The 17,443-nt window shown below is 36.0% G+C and overlaps 2 protein-coding genes across 2 annotated transcripts; one reads left to right on the forward strand and one right to left on the reverse strand.

Moving 5' to 3' along the window:
• The first annotated feature begins 5,970 nt into the window (after positions 1-5,970).
• LOC120206006 (GDSL esterase/lipase At5g45670-like) lies at positions 5,971-8,776 on the forward strand. The gene is made up of 5 exons (XM_039205755.1): positions 5,971-6,289; positions 7,431-7,555; positions 7,652-7,897; positions 7,994-8,249; positions 8,409-8,776. Exons 1-5 carry the CDS (start codon positions 6,052-6,054, stop codon positions 8,630-8,632), a joined length of 1,089 nt encoding a protein of 362 aa, XP_039061686.1. The 5' UTR covers positions 5,971-6,051; the 3' UTR covers positions 8,633-8,776.
• A 196-nt stretch (positions 8,777-8,972) lies between these two features.
• On the reverse strand, positions 8,973-14,676 carry LOC120206005 (integrin-linked protein kinase 1-like). Its single transcript, XM_039205754.1, has 13 exons — positions 14,665-14,676; positions 13,569-13,891; positions 13,402-13,476; positions 13,221-13,316; positions 12,577-12,662; positions 12,329-12,449; positions 11,969-12,048; positions 11,544-11,603; positions 11,352-11,458; positions 9,986-10,071; positions 9,716-9,837; positions 9,520-9,630; positions 8,973-9,133 (listed from the first exon to the last, which is right to left on the reverse strand). Exons 2-13 carry the CDS (start codon positions 13,869-13,871, stop codon positions 9,121-9,123), a joined length of 1,260 nt encoding a protein of 419 aa, XP_039061685.1. The 5' UTR covers positions 13,872-13,891; positions 14,665-14,676; the 3' UTR covers positions 8,973-9,120.
• Positions 14,677-17,443: the final 2,767 nt, after the last annotated feature.

Below are 17,443 nucleotides of genomic sequence, written 5' to 3' on the forward strand. Positions count from 1 at the left end.
ACATGCTTTGGCACTTCAATTGGGTGCGGACAAAATGACGCAACTAGCATGATCACTTACTAGACCTTTTATTTCAGTCCTCTGAAATCTTCTATTTGTTCAAGCTTTGTAGGCTCCTCTAACAAAGACAGTGCAAAAACATCGGTCTAAAAATGAAATTCTTGAGTGCTCGTGTGTAGTTGACTATAACAGGTGTTCCTTAACTCCCTTAGTCCATTTTACCGAAAATTTCTTGCTTAGATAAATTTGACTTAACTTGTCATTATCTGGCTAGCTGAATCCATAAAGCCGGGGCATTTAACCAATTGCTTTAGAGGGACAGCTTAATATTATAATCACTCTTATCAAGTTAACTGAAGGGTTCATTTCATCACAGAGTCTTCCGCCTGACAAGAGCAGTGGAGCAAACACCGAATTGCCAAGTGTCCGAGCAATGTCATGGTTTGAACGTAATCTACCCATAAGGCCAGGGCTTTCAAGTTTCCTCTATAACCAATTGCCTTAGCGGAATAGCTCAATTTTACGGATTTAATTTCTTAAGATTGTCAAGAAGAACCTGTCATAGTCTAGGTGTTTTTGAAAGTCAAGGAATCTCATCTTTAGAGTTCAATTTTCAAGCAACTGACCTAAACCAGATTCACCTACTCGACTCTTTCATTTGTAAAGATTCTCATCGTCATTGAACATCTTAAATAAAAACATAGTAATTGTCATATGCAAAGGATGCCCCATGTTGTCCGTACCTTATGAAAGGAAAGGGTTGTATTGGTTAATTGTAAGAGCAGGGTACGGTGTTTGAGGGTATATTCTGGGTAATGTCAAGGTCCTTGTTTTAAAACATGTTACTTTGTCAAAGATCCGTAACTTTGAACCATTCACATAGTTTCTTAATTCAAATGATATTCAAAGAATTGCAAGTTTGCAAATGTGATCCATTGCTTAACATCTTTTAAAGTAACATAAATTGATTCAAATGTTCTTACAGAAACTTGAGAAAAAGTGAAAAAAAAAACAAGTTCAAACAGAATGCCTCAAATGACGAAATGATATTCCTCACTTGGATGCCCCCAAGTTGTTGAAGTCGATCCAGTTGTGGTTACGCATCTTCTGTACGACTCTTTTGAATGCGTAACAGTTCTCAATTGTGTGTCCTGGGACACCGCCGTGATATTCACAATGTACATTCTCATCATACCACTTGGGGTATGGGGGATTTATGGGTTCCACCGGGTATGGTGACACTACATGGGTGTCAAGAAGTTGCTGGTAAAGCTCTTTGTAGGTCATGGGAATAGGGTCGAAATGTTCCCTTTCCCTCCTGGAATCTTGTTTAGAAGTACCTGACGGTACAGCTGCAGTTGATTTTGGGCTGGAGATTGTAACACCTTTGTTGAAGTGTTTGATGTTGTTAACCTCTCCATCTCTCTCCCTCATAGGAGGCTTCTTACTGGCTTCCCTATCCTTAATCTTGCCTTGCTTTATGGCCGACTCAATCATTTCTCCGGCCATAACCAAGTCTGAAAAGCTTCCTGATGTGATCGCCACCAGGTGCCCGAAGTATGGAGCCTTCAGGGTCTGCACGAAAAGTTTCCGGGTTTCCTTTTCATCTAACAGTGGATGAACTTGCACAGCTAAGTCCCTCCATTTTTGTGCGTACTGCATGAAACTCTCGTTATGCTTCTTTTCCATGTTTTGTAGCATAACTCGATCTGGCCTTATGTCATTGTTATGCTTGTATTGTTCCAGAAATGACTTGGCCAGGTCCTTCCAGGTCTTGATATTTGATCGGCTGAGCTGGTTGTACCACCGAATGGCTGAGCCCGACAGACTATCCTGAAAACAGTGGATCAGGAGTTGGTCGTTTCCTCCATATCCTGTCATCTTTCGGCAAAACATGGTGATGTGAGCGGATGGGCAACTGTTCCCGTCAAACTTCTCAAACTCCGGGGACTTAAATTTCGGGGGAAAAACCAAGTCCGGGACTAGACTAAGTTCCGCTGCATCGATTTCATGGTAGTCACGGTCTCCTTTGACTATATTCATTTGGTCCTCCAATTGTTTGATTTTTTTCTCCATCTTCCTCGCTTTTTCCTCTTCGTCCAAATCCGGTACATGGTAATAACCCGGATTGTTCTTAGGGTTAAATACAGAGGACGAGGGCTTTGCTTTTGCAGCAGATGAGTCCCCTCGAAGTTCTGGTAAGATTTCAGGTGAGATAACCACTTGTGGGGTAGGTTGTATAGTTACCCCTTCCGATGAACCTGCCCCAGGCGCACTGGTCTGTTGTAGGCCAACTAACTTGGCAACGATCTGATCAACCAAGGACTCTTGGTTCTTTGTGATTGTTTCTAGAGTATTTCGACTATTTTGGTCTATCTTATCTTCTAGCTCTTTCTGTAGTTTCAACATATTCTCTTCGATTTGTGTAATTCTGGCTTCCATCCTCTTCTTCTTCAAACGAGTGTTATGTGGATGGGGTGTGTCCAACGCTTGAGGCGGTGTATCCAGTATTTTCTCCTTTTGATGAGACATGTATATGTTAGTTAATGTGAATGCAAAGAAAAATGACAAAATGCAACATATGTCTAGATGCATAATGCATGCAATGTTCGAGGCATTGATCCAAAAAATGTGTCTGTTACTAGAAATAATCCTTATTGGGGACAAAAGTGTTTTATCTTTTAAGAGATAAAAAATATTCTGACAGCTTCTAACATGTTGACTAGTCTTCTGCCTTCATCCGTCATCAGTTGAATAACCTGTCGAACCGCTCTGGCTTCTCTGGATGAACAGTGCAAATGACGAGTTGTTTGCCCTAAAAAAAAGTCTTAAAGGACTGCACCTTCGGCATTTATCTTTCGTTGAGCTTGTTCCCAACGAATACGTCATTGGAGCCCTTAATTGATAGGAACTACGTTAAGTCCATTTGTCTGTTTCTTGAATTCGTCAGTAATGGTCTCCCATTTCAGTTATCATTTTGCCATTGTCGTCTTTGAAGTGACTCCTAAGATCAGTGGTCTTCATCTTGCCCCTGTAACTTCTACCAGTCAGTTCTTCAAAGATAGACTTTCATTGTGCTTGATGTAGACCCGGTTCATTGAGTCATTTATAATCCAGTATAGTGATATACTCTTCAATCGCGGGCACCACGTCTTCTGGATTAAATGTGACACATAGTCTCCTTGTAGACTGTCCTCTGCATTTTCATCTCTTGTATTACAACCCCTTTGTCCATTAATGCAGATTATTCATGTTTAGCAACACGTTTTTAGTGGATCAACACCTCTTTTAAATGATGCAAGGGATGAAAATAAAGTGAAAGAGAAAAAAAAAGTTAGTGAGGTAAAAATAATCATGAAAAATAAAAGTCCTACCCCACATGATATCTACCCGAACATGCTTAATATTCCTACTCGGACATGATTTCTATCCCGTATGCTAATTTCAAACAAATCCTAACCGCATATTTGTCTAGTTCGCATGCTTTGAACATAAAATAATGCAGGAAACGAAACAGCCTAGGGTTTGGAATGAGGTTTTGGGGTGGGCTCTAATTCCCTGTACTCTCCCGGTTTAGGTTCTAAAAAGGTACTCGAGTTCTCCTTGCCGGTGCCCCCTTGGGCTTGCCAGACCCTTAGTCCTAAGCCTATTACAAGCTTATATGGACTAAGTTAAACTCGAGAGGAAACATTCCCTTATGCCCATACGGAGAATAAATTCACACGAAGGCATAAGGTATATGAATCCCGAAGGTTACTTGCTAGGCCCATACGGTGAATAAATTCACACGAAGGCGTCGCTTTCGCCCCCACTTAAAAGGGTTCGGAGCTCGGGTATAGAGCCTGAGATAGAAACTTTTCAAAAATCTGAAATCATTGAAAAAATGTTAGTACAACTATTTATTTGAAAAATAATCAAAGGTAAATAATCGGAACCGAATAAATAAATTAAAATTTAAACTTACAATTTTCGCATAAAAAGACAACCAGAAATTAATTCTGGCCTGACTCACTTACCTGTCCCCAGCGGAGTCGCCAAGCTGTCGCAACCGTCTTTCGGTTGGGCCTCGGAATTGGGCTTCGACGTGAAAAATGGATTGGGAGTCGCCACCGACCACTTTAAAATGAATTTAGGTGGGTCGGACACCATCTTACCTGATCTGCGTTGTACCAGAAACGTGTCGAGTTCGGGAGTCGGTTACGGTCAAGGAAGGATTAGCACCCTTGAACCGCCCTTTCGGTACCAATTAATTTGCCGATTGTCTTTGATTGCGAAAATTAAAAATTTAAATTTAAATTTAAAATATTCGATTCGAATTACTTACCTCTGATTGGTTGGAATTACTACTGAAAAAAAGTCAAAAATATTTGATTCAAACATACTCAATTTCAACATCATGCATCAAAATTATTATTCGAATTCTTAATTAAGGCCAAAAGAGAGATAATTATTGAATCATCAAATTATTTCCCTATAGTCCAACTACGAATAAGAATAATTAATGTGAGTGTCTAGGTGTCAAAATTAAAGTCAATTAAAACCAATTAATAAATAATGTGAGTTTAAAACTAATTATCGAAACTGACAAAGCAATTAATCAATTAACAAAACGTTCCAAAAATTCTGATCTAATTATTAATAACTTATTAACAAACATGGAAACTAATCACGTTAGTCCACCCCCATTAAAACAATTAACGTCTGAATTAACCAAATTAATACCATAATTAAAACCTCCATCAAAACATGGAGCTTAATGGCAATCAATGGTCACGTTTTCTTCATGCAAGTAATTCAGGGAATACAAAAAGCACCAAATCATGAATTCAAAGAAAATTAAAATTAATTAAACTAATTATGGAAGTTAAAGCCTGCGTATTATACAAAGAAGAAGTCACGTTTGTTATCAATTAATTAACCAAATCAAATTACGATTATTGGTAAAATTAAACTAATTAAACTTCGGCTAATGTTTTAATTACCAATTAATACCATAAAAATTAAAATCAAGAAAATAAGATCAATCATGCTAGCCAAGAAGAGATGGAAATCACGTTTTAAACAAATGAACCAGGGAATGCAAAGCCATAAATTATGATTTTCTTGCCTTGTTTAATGAAGATAATGCAGATTTTAATTATTCCAATGCATAAAAAAAAGCCAATACAGAATTTGATCATCCTACTCAAGGAAAGAAATTAAGCCACGCTCGTTACAAGCACTTTCACCGAATTTGAAAGCATTCAACCATCAACCATGCAAACTCCAAAATTGTGTTGATACAATGAAAACAATTTCGGTTCTGTTACCTTCTTCCAGTTAAAAAAAATTTGCTGTTGAATGTTGGTTCGCCCGAGATTTGAAGATTTACTTGCCGGCTTGATGCTTTGGCATTCTACTTCCCATGATTCATGGAGCTTTTCCTTTTCTCTTTTCGCAGGTTTTTCTTCTCCAAGAATTTTCCTCCCCTTTACAAGGTGTGAAGATGGGTTTAAATAGGGATATATGAGAGATGATGGTGAGAGTTCAAATTTTATGGGACTCTTGGGGAAGTTGAGTTGTAGTGGGATATTGGATTTCATGGGATAAAGTTGTTGTTAGTTTAAAGGATGTGGTGGTGGAAGAGTCCTCCTAGGAGATGAACTCTAGTTAATTTTTTTTTTATGTCTATTTTTTTGGAGGAAAAAAATAATAAGAAAATGAGTGTCTACACATAGAGTGCTTTTGATATTCATGAAAATGATATATATATATATATTAATTGAAAATATTTATCGTCTTTTCTGATCAGCCTGTGTGGATCAATGTATAGAATCCCACACAGGCTCCCGCGTGAAATTAATGCGTGCAACCTACTACTTCAACTGTTACAGCTAAAAGAAATAATAGCAATTTGCCTTTGTGTTTTGATGATTGAATGCTCTTTTTCTCTATATAAATTCTCACCTGTTACCATTTATATTGCTCACCCAATGCCATTTATTTCCACTGCCTGACTTTCACACTTTTCCATCGTTCTTTCTCTTTTCTGATCAGCCTTACAAGTTTAATATGGAGAAATGGTATGGGATAGTGTTCTGGTTCGTGTCGGTTTCGAGTTTGTTGTTCGAGGTCAAGGCAGAACCTCAGGTTCCTTGTTACTTTATTTTTGGGGATTCATTGGTGGACAATGGGAACAACAATCAACTTAATTCGTTGGCCAGGGCTGATTACTTGCCTTATGGGATTGACTTCAACAATGGACCGACCGGCAGGTTTTGTAATGGGAAAACCACGGTGGATGTCATAGGTGGGTGACCTTTTCTGACTCTCCTTTTCTTCTTCCCGTTTTGACTCGTTCAACTTTGCTTTTTCCTTCACCGTTGTCGCCTTTTGAAAGCAACTGCTTCAATTAAACCATGAGATAGCCATCTATTCAGTACTTGGAGTTGATAGTTTCTAGTGTTTATGTTTTGGAAACTTCTTATTTTAGCATCATCTACCAATTGGTTGAAAGGATCGTTTTTCTAAATGTTTTTACAGATTAATTGATCGATGAATTGAATACTGATAATTATACTAAAATATCTTTTTATATTGGTGTTTTTGAAGTTTTCATATTTACAACATAGAGTGCATTTTGATCGTTTTACTAGTTTTTCTTATACATTACCCTTTTGTTTCCTCATTTTAGAAGTACAATGATTTTTTTTGAATAATCCGAGTGATTATAATGTATTATATGTTCATAATTTTATTAATTAATTGACAATACATACATTTTATAGACGTAATTGCTCGAACCTAAAATCTTTAAAGAGCAATAGTTTCTTTTACCACCGAGATCACTTATGGGTTCAAAAGTATAAGGATTAAAAGTCAATTTGTGAGGGCAACAATTGTCTTACTCTTACAACTCTAATCAAGTTCTACAATTGTATTGATAATTCATATATTTTACGGACGTAATTGCTCGAATCTAAGATCTTTAAAGAGTAATAGTTCTTTTTACCACCGATATCACTTATGGGTTCAAAAGTATAAAGATTAAAAGTCAATTTGTGAGGGCAACAATTGTCTTACTCGTACAAGTCTAATAAAGTTCTACAACTATATTGACAACTCAAAATCAACAATTTTTTATTATGATATTCTAAAATTTCGTGTTGTTTGTATATAAATTTTTTTAAAACGTAAAGTGTTTAAATATGGTATTCTAAACATGCACTCATTGAATGATTGAATACATTATCTATACACGAGCATTCTACAAAACACTTCTTTTGAAAAACGTTTTTTACCTGATTCGTTTTTACAAAAATAATACCATTTTAGTCAATAATATTATTTAAGAGCCATTTTGATAAATTAATATAAAAGGAGTATTATTCTTAGAATATTGCCGATATTGTACCTCATTTTAACACATTTATTTTCTATATAATTTGCAGCTGAACTTTTGGGCTTTGAAGATTACGTCCCTCCATACTCAACTGCAAGTGGTAGACAGATACTGGGAGGAGTTAACTACGCATCCGCGGCTGCCGGAATCCGAGAAGAAACCGGACAGCAACTGGTAACGATCGAAATCGATGGTTGACTTGTTTCATCATTCCATAACGATAATCATTACCCAAACTAAGACTACTTTTATCTGCAACTTTCTCTACAGGGTGCTCGGATCAGTTTCAGTGGCCAAGTTAAAAATTACCAGCAAACAGTTTCACAAGTGGTGAACGTGCTTGGAGATGAAGACACAGCAGCAGATTACTTGAGCAAGTGTATTTACTCCATTGGATTGGGCAGCAACGATTACCTCAACAACTATTTCATGCCACTTTACTACTCGACCAGCAGACAATATAGCCCCGAGGAATATGCCGATACTCTTATTAAAGAGTACACCGAGCAGCTTCAGGTTTGTAATGCCGTAAACGTTTTAAAGTTTAAGGAACAATCTAAAATCCGGATCATAGCTTGACGACGTAGGTGCCATTGGATGAATGGCTTTCAGGCTTTGTACGACTATGGAGCGAGGAAGTTCGTGTTGATCGGATTGGGTCAGATCGGATGCAGTCCGAACGAATTGGCTCAAAACAGTGGAGATGGTCGAACTTGTGTGGAGAGAATCAACGCTGCCAACCGGATTTTCAATAACAAGCTTAGGGGTCTCGTTGATCAATTCAACAACTCCAATTCTGATGCTAAATTCATCTACATTAATGCTTATGGAATTTTCCAAGACATCACAAGCAACCCCGCAGCTTATGGTAAACATACTATGATGCTAGAAATGTTTACGAAATACGCGAATCGAATTATAAATACGTGCACCTACTACATGGACACCTTGAATATGTAGCGTTAAAGATTAATAGTAGCGTAAAAGTGGGAATAATAGTGTACTAAAGACTTGATATATATTTCAGGTTTTAGGGTAACAAATGCGGGGTGTTGTGGAGTGGGGAGGAACAACGGGCAGATTACATGCTTGCCTTTCCAAACTCCATGCGAGAATAGGGATGAGTACATGTTTTGGGATGCTTTTCATCCGAGCGAGGCAGCCAATGTGATCATCGGAAGGCGATCGTATAGTGCTCAGTCTCCCACTGATGCGTACCCCATAGATATCCGCCGTCTTGCGCAGCTCTGAAGGCGAAGGTCGACGAGGTTTCTGATGGCCGGTTTTTATTGATAACTAATTAAATCATCCGTGTATTTCGTTACGTTTTTGTTGTTGTTCTGAACCATGAAAATCATTGTTCTATGGTAAGTGGCAATATGTTGTTTTCTCTTAGTGTTGTGGAGTAATTGATGTAAAGTTTTGGTTTGTATCATCAGTTAATAATGTTAAATGCTAAAATGTCAATGGCTTTTGGATTTGCAGTACCTGATCATAGTGTGTTCTTAGAAATGCTATGAATACAAAGAATCTCACATGGTAAATTTGGAAGATTACATGCTATGAATACAAATTATCAGGAAAAAGCTAAAGACAACGGTATGAAAATTTTATGCACAATTATATATTAAGCTGTGGAAGAATAGCTTCAGTCACTCATAATCTGCCGGTGGAACGAGACGATCCGCTCGGACTTGAATGATCTTTCTTCAGCATTTCCTCCAGATTGTGGAACCACTTTAATGGCCTAATCTGAAACATAATGCACCCCATAGAGAACAAATATCAGCCTAATGCTTAAAGTTTGCACCAGACCTGCACAATGGACTGAAATGCTAACAGATAGAATGACTGATGTTGGGATACAACGAAAGGCGGACACTTTTTTTTAGCACAGACTAGCCTAAAAAACACATCATCCCAAACTACAGATTTAAATTCGGCAACTTCGTACGACATCGAAACTTGATGTACACTCAAATTTCAATCATTAATTCTGAACTTTCATTGTGGGACCATAAGTAACTAATGTCTGAATCATTCTTCTTTGACAATTCAACAAGCAAGCATACAGACCTGAGAGTAAATGAGTGCAAGGGAATGGTACAATGGAGGTTTCAAGAAAGAGAGAGTAATACCTTCCAACTTTTTTATGACTGAAACTGTTGTGAATGGATTCCAGTCTTTTTATTATCTGTCTAAACGTTGGTCGCTTAGCGGGCTTCTCGTTCCAGCAATCCTCGATTAACCTGTAAGGAGGAGCATACCGTTAAATATTAATCATTCGGACAGAGAGAAATAAAATGACTAATATGCTAAAAGCCTAGTACTCACTCTTTGAGTCCATGGGCATAATACTTTGATGGAGCTTTGAAATGTGGACGCTCCCTTGATGCATATGCCTTGGGAACTTCATTGTCTAGCTTTGTACAAAATGGTGGGCAGCCTTCAATCATCTAAATCATATACCACATTTAAACCACTTATCAAGCCTGTTCCGATTATTTGACTTTGTCAAAGAACAATAATAAATAGGGATTGAGTCCGACATTGTCTCAACTTCACCCATTCACTGAAAATATGAGCTGAAGCCCGAAAATTTACCTCCTGTAGGATCAGAGCAAATGAAAACACATCCACTTTGGTATCATAGTCGTAGTTTTTGAAAACCTCTGGAGCGACATATCGGCCTGTGACAACAACAATCAACATGTTTAAGGTTAAAGAGGAGAGAAGTTAAATATACAAAATAAAGCCCAACATATCCAGATAGTTTCTAAAATGATTGGTTACATATAGAGGTGGGTATATGGGCTAAGGCCCGCGAGCTACCCGTTTAACCTGTGACCCGTGCGGGTTTTGGACACCAAAAATTGAAGCTCGTTTAAATTACGGGTTTTTTAGCCCGGACCGTTAAACCCCCGGGTTTAATAGGTATAACCGCGGGTAGCCCGCGAAATTTAAAATTTATAAAATTTAGAGATAATAAACTTAAAAAAATTTATATAAAAAAAAAATAAATTACCTATAAATATGATGTTACTTATAACAATTGTAGTTCTTAAATTTATTAGAGCATTTGTCATAATTCTACCGCTGCTTGATATTTTTTTCATTTACAATGTATCAAATTATTCTTCATTTTAAAAAATTAAAATTAAAATATTTATATAGTATTTTAGTCTTATAAAATTTACATCATTATCACTTTGATATTTAAAGATTTTTTTATTTAATTTTGACCTTTATTTTTTTCATCAAGTATGTTATCCATTTCGTTATTTAATTATAAAAAGTCACGTGATATTTTAATAATATATCACATGACACATAATATTTGAATTAAAAATAAGAAAAAAAGTAAAAGAAAAAATTGAAAACATACTTTGTTGAATTTTTCTATTTGAATTTCTGCTTGCAGACACTTATGTGTCTTCATATTATAGCATTGAATAATTGTGTTTTATAAAAGTATATTGTGGTTATTGTTTTATTTGTTTTTCAATTTGGTGATATAAGTGAATATTGTTTTTTTTTAATTTGAGTTTAAGTAATTATATCGTTATATATATATATTAATGATTAAAAAATAAAAAATTATTTTATAATCATTTATGACTATTTAAAATAAAATTTAAATATTATTTATTTTTTTACTGTGCTACATTCTTTTTCAAGTTACTGGATCATTTTTAAAGGTGTAGTAAGTTAGAACATTATTTTTTATTGCATTTAAAGCATTTAATTTTTTTAAACGGGCCGCGGGTAAGCCCGTTTAACCCGCGAGTTAAATGGATGGGCCACGAGTCTTAGAATTCAAAACCGTTTATGCATGCGGGCTTTTTATACCGCTCCGTTTAAGCCCGCACCGTCAAAACCCGCGGAATAAACGGACAGATAGCCCGTATACCCACCCCTAGTTACATAGTAAGAAGGGGGATAACAAGAACCAAATCGAAAGAGAACTTACAAGATGTCTCCAGACATGTTAGAGGTTTAACTTCTTTAACTGTGAGAAGCTTGCTAACGCCGAAATCTGCGACTTTGAGATGTCCAGAGTCATCCCGCAAAATGTTTCTGTCAATACAATTACAGGCACGTAAATGGCGCTGACTTTCAGAAAAATAAGGAGAACAAAACCATTGTCAACACGAAAACTTACGAAGGCTCGAGATCACGATGTATTATTGGTGGTTTGTTCTCATGCAAATAATTCATTCCCCTGCAAGAAAGTGGAAAATATGTTAAAGACAAGTTCGACCATTGGAAGCTCCTCCCAATAAAACTTAATTACCAACTTCATTCATCTAAAATAAACAAGTGAAGTTTGTGAAGTTTAACGTGTCACCACCAGTTTTCTCTCTACACTAATCTATCATGATTTTGGATTTCAGATTTGCCTATTGTCTATAGATATTCTTGACAAACATAGCGACCTTGTAACAGAGTACCTACTCATTTAAAACTAGCTGTAATTCTCAAATCAAAGTTGAAATCAAACTTCCCATTTATGAAAAGGAAAATAGCAATATGGCGTACTAGAGGAAAAGTTTATCAAGTGCAAACTGCAATAATGCCGTAACAAACCTTGCAATATCTAGTGCAAGCCGCAGAGCCATTATTGGTTGCAATGCTCCTTTTCCTTTCAAATAAGCTCGTAAATCTCCCTGCAAAATAAACAATGAATTAAAGTTTGAAAACCTTACTCTTAAAGAAGCAGATAAGGTTAGAGCTATGTTACAAAATCCAATTATCTAAAATCACCGAACAATAGAAGGGGGAAACTAAGATATGATACAGAAAATTCATATCAAGAATTATCCAGCGCTCAAACACAACAAAAGAACACAAGTTGAAATCAACTCAGCAAGCCATGAAATCAGACATAAGTAAAGGCATGTATAGATCATATGTACTATGATAGCAAATTAGATGCTAGTGTAATACCTTGGGTAGATATTCCGTCACAATCATCATTGGACTACTCTGAGTTACTGCACCAAGAAATTGGACTACATTTGGATGTCGAATTTTCTGAAATAACGCAAGTTCGTCTCTAAATGCCCTCCTGAAAGAATAAAAGAAAAACAGAACACATAAAGAACCCAGCATGGTTCAGTGGTTCTCTTCCCTAAGCCCACAGCACCCAACCCCCCCCCTCCCCAACACAAAGCTTCACTTAGTGAGCAACTTACACTTTATTCTCGTCAGCGATAACTTCATCCCCAAGCTTTTTTACAGCTACTTTTGTTCCACGCCATGAGGCTATACAAAAGGTTCCCTGCAATTTAATCACGGCAGAGAGCTAAGAGAAAAATTGAAGATGTAAAAGCACATGCTTGTCAGATTACGAGTTCAATATTTCATATGCTTGCAACTGCAACGCAAAGGGGCAAAAGCAGCCTAAGTTTTTAGTAGGAACTTTGTACATAACTTGTCTATTCACGCCTCTGTCCCGTATCAAATTTCAAACCTGCATTGCATAGATAACAAAACTTTGCTCCAGGCAACCGGGGGAAAAAAAAGATCTTCCAAGAGTAATCTAGAAACTCCCCATCGAATGCTCAAACTTACCACCACAACTAGAAGGAACAAAAGAACTCACAGTGCAACAATTGAGCCACTATTTCAAAAATACCAAGCATTCCTCACAAATTTGATAGGCATTATGCTAGAGAAACTGCTATAATGTAATAGTTTCCTTCTTATCAATGCCATGTGGGCAATATTAGCTAGTCGCCAAAACTTCCTCAATTACTCAATAAAACTATTCCTAAAGATCCCTATGATTTAAATCGTTAAAATCATGAACAATTACGCATTAAGAAAAAGAGATTACCTTAGTAATGTTGACGCTGTTAGTAAAATCAAGTTCTTTTGGGTCTATTTCGTACTCCGGGACTTCACGAGCGTGATTTACATGCATTGGAGCCATCTATTACCAAATTTCAACAATAAATATCAATAAAAAATAAAAAAAATGCGAAAAAATTTTCAACAATCAATGATGCAAAACTCACCAAAGGCTTAGCTCCATGCTTCTCCAAAAGCTTAATCACTTCATGATTCTTATAATATATAGCATCCTCCAAAGGCTATAACACCAAAATAGACATACATTAGAATAAAAAAATAGGAAAAGAGGCAAAACAGGAGAAGATGGCTCTGGTTTTTTGCTTTCGCTTACAGTGCTTCCCCAGCGATCTTTAGAATTGACGGTGGCGCCATATTGAATGAGCAAAGAAACGACATCGTTCTGTCCTTGACAGGCGGCGACATGGAGAGCCGTCCGATCATCGATGTCGCGGAAATTAACGTTGATCCCGGAGTCTAAGAGCTCGCGGATGCCGTCCAAGTCACCTTCGTTGGATAAGTACATCAGCCTAACTCCTTCATCTATATCGTCTCCTTCCTCTCTTCCATCCGGTTCGCCTCTGTCTCTCACCGGCGCCAGCGACGATTGCTTCCCTAACATAAACTTCATCGCCATCGATTATAACAGAAACAGAACTAGGAAATCAATAAGAGATCGCTACTTTGTTTTCCGAAATGAGTAAGATTGAATTTGATTAAAGTCTTAATTAAACGAGATTTAAACGGAATTAGTATGCAATGAGAGTCGATGAGAGAAGGATTTTAAAGAGGGGGAAAAGATAAAGGATAGGAGTTTGGGACGGCAGTTGAAGAAGCTTCAGTGACAGTTGCGTCGCGGGTTTTTTCTTCTTCCTATCCAAAGGGCGTGCCATTCACACGCTGCTGACGCGTGAGGCAAATTTCCGCGAAACGCCGCAGGAAAATATTCAATTGAAGGAAAAAGTATTGTACAGATCCCGTGCTATAGTGTAGATCATATTTTGGTCCTCATAGGAAAATGTCATTATTCATTCTTTTATTAGAAAATAAAAACTATTAAAAATAGTATTTTATATGGAATCAATTAAATTATTTGATTCTAAATATGAAATTTTTAAGTAATATAAAATAAATAATTAATTAAAATTTAAGAATCGAACAAATACATTTAATATGAACTGAATTTATAGACAATTCACATATTGAATGTAAAATAATAAGTTTTTTAAGTCATAATTGATCGGATGAATATTTTAAATCATAATTTAAACTAATATCACATTATTTAATTATGTCTGTTTTGTTGAATATTAATAGTAATTTTAAATGATTACATAAATGATCATTTTACATGATTTTCAAATGAGGAATTAAATTACAATTTCCATTATAGTACAAGGACCAGTACAGAATTTTTATTATTACGTGACCAACTAAAATCATGCTGTCAACGGGGCACCGAACAAGGATAGGGATGAAACGAGTAAAAGAACAAAGAAAATGACGATTTTCTACTTTTGATATTTTAGGAAAGGGTAAACAACGGGGACCGTCGATGAATCATCGGACGGTTGCTATTTTTGGTTTAGTTGATTGGACTACGTTATTTAACGCGGTTTAACCAATGCGAAACGGTGCCGTGCTCTTAATCCATGTAATTAAAAATTTAAGATTGCACGTGAGCAAATGATTTTCGGATAATGATCAGCATTCTTAATTTGTGGTCGGTAACATGAGACAATAAGTGGTGTCTGCTTGAATTGAATTTTTCGCTTAAGCCGCCCTTCGAATCATTATATGAGAGTAGTTATGGGTAGGGTAACCTTAATATACGGTTAATAAAAAAATTTATCGAAATATTAATATTTTTTTAACATTTTTGATAAAGCATTATCTAAAATATTATTTTTTTACCGAAAATGTTAATTTCGCTACTTAATTTTCGATAGAAAAAATAACATTATCGGTAACGCCTAATATTAACATTTATGGTAGAAAAAAATAATATTTTATGTAGCGCTTTACCGAAAATGTTAAACATTTTAGGTAGCGTCCAATATTAACATTTTCGGTAAAAAAATAATGTTTTATGTAGCGCTTTACCGGAAATGTTAAAAAATATTAATATTTCTGATAACGTCTTTTCTTAACCATATATTAAGACTGTCGTACAGTGGCGGATGCAGTAAGCTCCCATAGAGGCAAAGTGCATCTCATTATTTTGAAAAAATTGTTAAATTTAGCTTAATGTGTTAAGAAAAAAAGAAAAAAATTATAAATTTTGCATACTCATTATTTTTAAGAAAAGAAAATTAAAATTTTGAATCCCGATTTTTAAAATTTTGAATTAAAATTTCGGATGCAGTGGCGGATGCAGTAAGCTCCCATAGAGGCAAAGTGCATCTCATTATTTTTAAAATTTTGAATTAATCCTGTTGTCGTCCTAGTAATACAATATGTAATTGTTGAAAATTTCAACCAAACGCACAATTGAAATCTATTTCAATAATTTTCAAACCTTTAATCATGTCATAGTACAAAGCTCCGATGACACTGAAAGATAAATCAATGATACATGTTTTACACATTACACGATTTTCATAATATATTCTCTTTGTCCAAGGTACTTTTTAAAAGGAGAAAATAACTTCAGTGATTAAAAATATTTTATAATATACGAATTTAACTAATATTTTTTGAATTTGTCAAAATGACCAACAAATTCGCAACGTGAATTTCAATTTCGCAATCCAGTTTCCAATTTCGCAACGCGAATATGTAAATCGCATTGCGATTTTCCAAATTCGCAACGCGAAAGTCAAATTCGCATTGCGAATTTATAAATCGCAACACAGTCAAATTCGTAACGCGAAAGTCAAATGTTTTTACGCGAAACACAATATTAATTTCGCAACACAAATGTAAACAGTATTATTGCAAATCATCTCTAACCTAAAACCCTAAAGCACAACTCAGTCCCATCTTCATCTCTTACTCTCTACGGCGACATCCGTCCCCATCTCCGACGAAATCCATCCCCATTTCCGACGAAATCCGTCTATCTCCATCTCTCAGAGCAACCCTCACAACCATTCACAGTCAGAAATAGAAAATCAACCACCGAGGGTTAGTTTTTTTAATCTCTTATTTTTATTTTGAAATTTTTGTATTATTATTATATTAACCATTTCACTGAGATTGCTAAATTCATTCGGTTGCTGCCAATACTGCTAAACTGTTTAGTCTTTAACCCTGTGAAGTTAGTATTTGTCTTTGTTTTGTCTTTTTGTTGAAGAAACCCTAAATCGCAACACCAAATTCGCAACGCGAAACTAAAATCGCGTTGCGAATTTAAGTTTCATAAACTACTTTTATTCTGCAAATTGAAACTTGAATGAATTGCATTACTTCAACCAAAAAACAAAGACAAATACTAACTCCACAGTGTTGTTAATTTAAGTTTCAAGAATAAACTACTACTCTTTATGTTGTCCTTGAACCTGCACTAAACCTATATGTTGTCCTTTTAAATGTTTATATAAGTGCTTACTTCTGGAATATTATCTGATGCATTTTGTGAACTATGATAGAATAATGACTTGGGTGAATACCGTGCTAGTTTGAAACATATTTGGCTTTGTTTTCACTGTTTAATATCATGTCTGTTTATAGTGTATAATAAGGAGTTTTTGGTAAATCTAACTGTATGTTTATTGTTTTTGTAGAATTTTTTTTCGGCTGCATTGACCTTAAGGAATAAATTAAGCCTAGCCACTAAAATTGCGTCGACGCTTACACCTCTATAAAGAAAATTGTTTGAGGATACTTGCTTCGGGCCATGGCTGAAAGTGCACATACAGGTGGAGATGCTATGTTGACACATTTGTTTCTTCATACCATGACTAACGATCTACTCGAGGGGATATAACGTGGTGATGAGGAGATATGGTTTCATTTTTCTCTGGCAAATACTTGTTTTGGGCAGGAGGAGTTTTACTTAATTACTGGTCTACGCTTCGGGCACGATGATGTAGGTCTGTACACTAGTCATATCGCCCGCCCATCATGGTTATCTCGGGTTTTTCCTGAGCTGGCAAAGTCGAAGCCGAGTTTACATGTCGACGACTTAAAGAGATTATTTGATAAAGATGGTTTTACTCGGATGGATGACCTTGATGTTGTCCGAGTATGCAATTTATTACTTTTGCA

Source organism: Hibiscus syriacus, unplaced genomic scaffold (genome assembly GCF_006381635.1).
Source record: "Hibiscus syriacus cultivar Baekdansim isolate YM2019G1 unplaced genomic scaffold, ASM638163v2 tig00013285_pilon, whole genome shotgun sequence".
Taxonomy (NCBI): Eukaryota; Viridiplantae; Streptophyta; class Magnoliopsida; order Malvales; family Malvaceae; genus Hibiscus; species Hibiscus syriacus.